This window comes from Rhizophagus irregularis, chromosome 11 (assembly GCF_026210795.1).
Source record: "Rhizophagus irregularis chromosome 11, complete sequence".
NCBI classification, from domain to species: domain Eukaryota; kingdom Fungi; phylum Glomeromycota; class Glomeromycetes; order Glomerales; family Glomeraceae; genus Rhizophagus; species Rhizophagus irregularis.
The window spans coordinates 263,693-271,561 of NC_089439.1; the positions used below are offsets into that span (position 1 = coordinate 263,693).

Consider the following 7,869-nt stretch of genomic DNA (forward strand, 5'->3'; position numbering starts at 1 on the left):
AATGTCAAAAATTCTTGACCGGAAATCATAAGTTTAGTGGCGAAGTAGATCGGCCTAATCTCAACTAGCAAAGTGAAAATTTACGTACGTATTCGCTGAAACTCACAAAACTTGTACATGGTAACACAAAAATTAAGAAAAGTTTCTCTAGTTTGTGAAATCAGAAAAATTAGAGTAATATAGGATAAAATCGTAATAAATATTATATAATTATATACAATAAATCGTACAAAATATATTAGCATTCGGCTAATTAAAAAATTATTTTTTTTATATAAATATTAAATAAAAAGCTGATACATAATTAATATAATTGAACAATATATCTGTTTTTGATTGTGAATTAAACCTTAAAAACCAGCCTTCGTAGTCCTTGTCTACAAAGAAAGTTAAAGAAATAAAATCAAAAAAAAAATTAGAAATGAAACAAAGTTATTCGGATTTCGGTCTCCTTTATTTGATCTTTTATAGTTAGCTGAACATTTTATATTATAGTAAGCGCGTGACCCGCTTAAAAGTATTACAAACGTATTTAAGTTTATTCGATATTGGCATCAAATAATATATATTCGGGGAATTATCAATCACGTTTTTACAACCTCATTAAAGCCAAATTGTAAAATTATAAATGGTTGGCTTACCGAATTTTAAATAGTGTCGTTACTATCACCAATGTTTACTATTAGATAGGGGTACATTTTCAATTCAATACGCATAAGTCGCATAATCGATGGGATAAAAGGTGCATTATATTGTTTGTATTGTTTCTCACCCCCCTAAATATTTTTACTATTTGTAGATTAGTTATTGATCCGGATTCTTATAAATTTCTTTAAAATTTCTACGAACCTCAAGCAAAAATTTCAATTATTTTTTATCAAAAAAAAAAAAAGAAAAATACAAACATTTCATTTACAGTATATTGCCTTGCAACAAGCGCGCATCATGGCACAAGTCATAAATCAAGGTCAAAATCAAGGCCAAAATCGAATTCACGCAATGACTCGTAATACTTTTGCCAACTTAATGGTCCAAATTGATGTTCCTCAAGAAGCGAATACCGTTTCTGAAAAGGATTTCTTTGGCGGAACACATTTCAGTAACAATAATACCAATATTAATAATACCAGCGATATCAGCTTAAACTCTTTATTTTTACCAGCTGGTTATTCAGCATCTTCTTCATCTTTCCCTTGAATAAATATTTCATTTATTAGAATCTTTATCTTTTCTTTTTTGGCGTGTTTTCTTATTAAAGATATTAAAAGACAAATCAAATTCTCGTTTTTATTAAATAAGGCTTAGAAGGTTTAGGATATTAAGATTTTAAAAAAAATATAACGTTTGATATTACGGTATTATAATACCTTTTAAAAGAATATATAGATACCCCTTTTTATTATGTATGATATGTATGATACACAGAACTTTGTAGTTTTATAGTTGTAATTATATAAATTTTTTTGGTGTATTGTAATTAATGTTTTATACTAAATTAAATAAAATTTAAATATTATTCCAAGGATATAGAGTACTATTTAAATAAATTTAAAATAGAACGCGTAAATATTACAAATAAATTGTTTTCTTGTTAAATAAAATTTCCTCTTGAATTTCCAATAAAGCTACTTTTAAAATTTAATTATGATAGCGAAATTTTTTTTTTTTGTCTAGCATTATTTAGCAAAAAGTTGATGTATAGGCTGCCTAATTACCATTTGCAATAATGAGTTAAATAATAGTTTTTAACATGATAAAATTTTTGAAGAAAAATAATATAAATGTTGATCTCGGAATCATTATGTTTAAAGAAATACATATCCGGGTAATCCAGAATTATGGAGGTCATTTGATGCGCGATTGACTTTATTAGTAAGGTGGCCAATTAATGTAAAGGACGGAAAGATGAAATTGCTTCGATTATCGGATTTTTAATACCGGAAATATAGAAAGTAAAAACTCCAGAGTTATTATTACTTATTATATAAGTTATATAGTCGGTTTTTTTATCATAGTTATAAAAGTTATAAATATTTTTTATTGTAATTTTATGTTATAAATTTGATATTATTTTATCTTAAATTTCATTGACAAAATAACATTATAAAATCCATTGTTTAATCAATATGTAAAATCTGAGCCGAATATTATATAATTTAAATACATTATCAATAATTCAATATCGAACACGTATACTGCATTGATTGATCACAAACTATTTATAATTAAATTTAATAAGGAAATGAAATAAAAGATTAAAGGAAAGGGATAAATATAGTCCTTTAGAAATTATTCATTTATACCTTGCAAACACATTTTAACATATACTGTTATATCCGATTATTAAATTACGGTATAAAAGATATAAATGGAATATTATTAATATTATTGATGTAAAATATAAATTTATAAATTGTTCATGGATCAGGTCCCCAGCATAAAAATTAATATAGGTTGGTTACATAAATAAATTTATAATTTTTTAGGTTTTGCTAATTTCATGGGTATTTTAGCAAGGGTAACCTTAGTAGATCTTTTTTTTTTACATTTTATAGTTAGTATCATTTTTAAGTTTTTACATAATAGTTTTTTTTCTAATATATTATTAAATATAGTTAGCTGTTTTAAACGTTCTTTGAGATGAAATTACAAAACTCATAACATTCAAGAATGTTGATAAATTACAATATCGTAATGTAGTCAGTTATCAAGGATTTACAGCATATGATATTTATATCGTTCTCACTTTTATATCGTATAATGCTGAAAAAGATATCTGATAGTCGGACAGAAAAAGAAACTTTATTTCTTATACTTTTATACCTTAATAACGAAACGAAAAGACTATTAGATTGATCCTGAAAAATTCGATTCTGATAGATTTTACAAAATCGAAAAAAAGTGATAAATATTCATTTGAAAACGTGATTCACCGATCATGGGATGAGGTTATGTAAATAAAAACAACAATCTGACGTTGCCCATTATTAAAAATTTTGAAACAAAAATATATAGACCACTTCAATTAAGATGCGTGGTTATGACGTTATATTTGATTTTTAGTCACAATAGCCCTGTTCATTTCCGGTCGGTTGCATTTTTCGGTCGGATTTTGTTGTACAAAAATTATCCAATAAAATTTTTTTATTTTCGATCGCAAATTGAACTGCTTTAGATTGAAATTTAGTTCGAACTCCTTATATTGATATATATTTTTTTCTTAAATGTCACGTAAACAGAAATTATCTAATTTTGGTTGGTTATTTTTTAGCGTTCGACCAAAAAACCCAAAAAAAAAAATGGGCTAAAAGTTCAGAAAATGGTTGCGTTGTACAAACTGATCAGCCCAATCAAAATTAACTTAAATCTGACCGAAAAATGCGACCGACCGGAAATGAACAGGGCTAATAAGATCATGGCTAATTTTTGCAATTTTTCAAATTAGTGATCGGCAAAATTTTGCCCACGTTAAACTAATCATACTAATCGAACTAATCGCGTTACGTATAGTCTCTGACGATCCAACAATAATTTTTTTATGGCGTTCTTAATAACTCTTAGAGTCAAATGAATTGTAACATAATCTTTGCGAACTCATTTTACATTATTTCAGGGGAAATATTTATACTGAATATGTTAAACTTATCCCACATGGGATTTGGTCACTCGAAGGTTTGTGACATATGCTTTTTGTAAGGGATTTCAACCACATGTAGAAACCTTGATCAGCCTAAAATTTCCAGCAACCTGCATTTAATATATGGTCGAAACTTTCTAAGTCGTTAGAAATTGCGACCAAATTATTTAAATAAAATTTCCGATATGTTTTCAATTTTGGCAACATATATGATTACTACATTAACTACAAGAACAAATTTTCTGAAAAATTTTAAAACCTATAAACATATAGAAAATAATGTCACGATAAGTTACTATGTTGTGATGCAGTCATCATGGAAGTATACTCCGGGATAGGCAGTTTCGGCTCTTCTACGAGCCAGAGACAATGCAAGTCAAACCGATGAACTGGTTCCAAAACTGGTTCAGAGAATTCTGGGACCGAGTACTTAAGTATTTCAACCAGAATTAAGTGTTCAAAATATTTTTGCTAAAATAGAAATTTATTGCTAGACTGAATTGAGCCTATAAACACCAATTAAACTTAATTTCGGCTAGTTCTAACTTCCGACCTTTACTAGCCAACTCAGTTTACAAAATTAGCTTATTGATTGGACTAATAATAAAACAGTCGGACTACTAATAATGATTTTTTTTTTAACGCCCTATAAAAAGTTTTATTCGTTATTTCTGTAAAAACTCCGCAAAAATGAGCCTTTCACGGATTCATTCATGGAAAATGAAAATAACTCGATAAATTCCGTGATATAAGGTCATTAATTCTGGAAATATGAGCCTTTTACGGAAAAAAGATATAAAAAATGGATCGACTTTTTTTATAGGGACGATGAACTAAATGATCAACAACAGAATTTTATTGGTTCTTTTAAGCTTGTGATTATAATCCAATAAATTATTGAGGCACACGATAACCTTATTATAAAAGCCATAAATTAATAAATAATAAAATTAATTCTTATTGTAAAAGTCATAAATAATATAATTTTCAAAATAATCGTAAGGTTAAATTTGAAACTAGAAGAGAAAATAGCTCTTTAATAATATGCAAATCCCAATTTGTCATAGTCGCAATGTTGTCGTCACTGGTCAACCCTATAAAAAAGTTTGTACTAAATTTGTGCCAAATGGGTTAATTTTACGATATTTGTTAAGAATTTGTTCAAATTTTATATTATTTTTTAGTACAAATTTCGAATAAATATTGTATGATTAGCCCGTTTGGCACAAATTTAGCACAACCCTTTTTTATATCGCTTATTTGTAATCTATAATTGTAAGACTGTGATAATTCTTCAATTAAATTGGAAAGATAATTAAAGCAATATAGACAACGCAAGCCTAATATCAGTGTCCACAAATTAACACCCGACCATTATCCTATTGCATTCCGGATGACCACAGTTTATCAATTGCTGGTCAGTGTTTTGAAGGATATCCTAATGGCAAAGTACCAAAAGAAAATTGTGTTATAATACCATAATTCGGACTTTTCTATAAGCCATTAAAAAAACCCAAGTGAAAGATAACTGGTAACTAAATCATTGGGATCTTTTTTAAGAATAATATCAATGATTTTCCGATTGATTCTTTGTAGAGACATCCGTTATCCGTTTAATTTTTTCAATAAATTGTAATTTAAACTTATTTGAACAAAAAAATTTTGGAATAAATTTTTTTTGGAATTGATTTTTTAGTCATAAAATTTGTTTCGATTTTATATATAGCAATAGATTCGCTATGCACAAATTACGCTTTGGATATCCGTTATCCGGATACCTGTCGGATATTAAATTCTAAACCAATTACTACAACATTACAAAAATACATTTTTAAAACTTTCTCATTATAGATCATCATTGGCTTAATGACTATCTGATAAACCATTTAAATCTGTGGGTCACTATCTATAAATCTGAACGATCTTCAAAATTATTAATATTCGTTCAAACAGATCCAACCTTTATTCTTTTGCACTGTAATGCCGGAATTACCTAGTAAATCTATTAATTGTGGGGCGCCATATTGTATTTAGTTTAAGTATATAAAATTATAGAATAATATTTTGTGCAATGTTACAAGTGTAACATCCGTAACGATATAAAACTATTGTTGTGGTCAGATTTATTTTTAAATTTGGGTATGGGATTTAGGATCGTGGAATTACTAAATAAGGAAGGAAGTTCGTAGATCAAAAAGAAGGAATTTTACAAAGCATATTTTTGGAGTTCTGACATTGAGAAGAAAAAGGTTTACTAAAAGTAAAATTCTTCAGAATTAAAATTGGGAGACTTCAAAAAGGGAGACTTCAAAAAGGGAAACTGAAATATTTTTATCTTAGAATTTTATAAAAGACAATAAAATTTGATTTAGTAAAAGGGCGGAATTTATGTTGAATTGATTATATAATTTAATTAGGAAATATTATATCATTTTTGTTAAGACTGCGGTGGCAACGTGATTTATCACGGGTAGGTCTTACCTATAACTTAAGTCAAGTGATAGTCTATCAGGTGATTTTTTGGTACTACAAATCTATACTTACCAATTACTTTTTTTCCTTTATTTATCTTTTATATTTAAAAAATGGTCAAGAATAGCAAAACTGTCCAAAAACAAGCTACTGTTACGCGAATTTTTGCGCACATGATTTCCGATATTACATTGCTGATCCGACAAGAATTTCGTACGTTTGTGTACACGTCGATTTCCGGTGTTACGAGTTGATTTACGCCGATGTATAATTGCTGATTTATGTATATCAGTTAACTATATTAGAGATATTGATTTTATACGTTGAATTTACATATATATCATTAGTATATTTATTTAGTTGATTATTATTTAGTATTTATTTTCTTTATTTGTATTATTTATATGTATACAATTTTATTAGAAGACATTGTGGGGAAATTAACTCAATAGTGATTAAACGTCCAAAACTGACGTCTTGTGTTTATTGTGTTTATTAAAAGTGGCTTACAATAGTGTTGATACAATATGAAACATCGCAATAAAACATAGTTCTCAATAGATTAGATTTCACCCCTAGTATCAGAAAAAGAGATGGCAGAAAATTCGGCTAGATATAAATACGTCGTCTGCCAACGCGTTGAAAGAGATATTAGGGTTTTTATATATATATTACCATAAATAATAGACCTCTATTCCCCTTGACGTTTTTCGTCACTTTTCATCGTGTGTTGTACACTCAAATCCTGCGATTATTTAATAAATTGTTATACTTCATTTATTTGACTTGTTGTTTCTGTGAAATTCATCTTATAACTATTGCGTATTATTGTTTATCGTGTTTTTGTAGTTGTTTGCCTCGTTGATTCTTAACGAACAATACCGGAATACCAGGATAGGTAGTATTGAGTAAGAATCCCGTTGGTAATCGTGTAGAATTACGATATAATATAAATAGTTTGCGACTCCTTATTTACCGATATAACCGGTAACACTACCAGACGTTCTGCTCGAATTGTTGAACGCACTACATCATCCAATGCTAGTGTTGGCCAATGGAATTTAACAAATTTAGAAACGGATTATATAGTTATTCATGGTTATATAGTTATTCAGTACGGCACGATTTGAAAACCTGGGCGGTACTGTTGCAAAAATTCTGTACCGCCCAGGTTTGCAAATTCGTACTAGTACTGAATAGCCTACAACCTCATTTAACGCAAAGTAATCAAATCCGCCAACTGTTGATATGATATCATAACTTTTGTTCCAAAGATTTTGTCTTTGTTTTTTTTCTGGAGGGTTCGTCGCCTTGAATAAAATCCTTGAAATTTAGGATCATGACTTTTAGAAATTTTACAAAGTCCGTTGCATCTAAATTTGGTAAGTTTTCCTTTGCTGATCTTGGTAAAAAATTCTCGTCATTCGCGCTATTTGATCATTAAAGCATTCTGAAAATCACCTGAAGTCTATATTAATGAGTATGATGAGTATAATAACGCAATTAGTTTATTATATATATTTTAAATAATATAAAATAAATTAAATATCATTATATTTTCTCAGAGTTACGTATGTAATTCTGATGCTTAAAGTACTAGCATTTAATAAATTTTATGTATTTCTTGCTATAAACAAACCCATTTCACTTCCTACCTTTATCATTATATACTACATGAGTTCTACAAGAGCTTCTTGGAGCTTTTTAAATTAGATTTGTTGTTAGTTGTTAGAATTTTTCATTAAAATCGTTCTTACCAC

General features: G+C 28.1%; 1 protein-coding gene across 1 annotated transcript; it reads left to right on the forward strand.

Moving 5' to 3' along the window:
- Window positions 1–945: 945 nt before the first annotated feature.
- On the forward strand, window positions 946–1,197 carry OCT59_002622 (uncharacterized protein; the record flags this gene model as incomplete). The annotated part of the gene is made up of 1 exon (XM_066145036.1): window positions 946–1,197. One exon carries the CDS (start codon window positions 946–948, stop codon window positions 1,195–1,197), a length of 252 nt encoding a protein of 83 aa, XP_065995794.1.
- Between the last annotated feature and the right edge of the window lie 6,672 nt (window positions 1,198–7,869).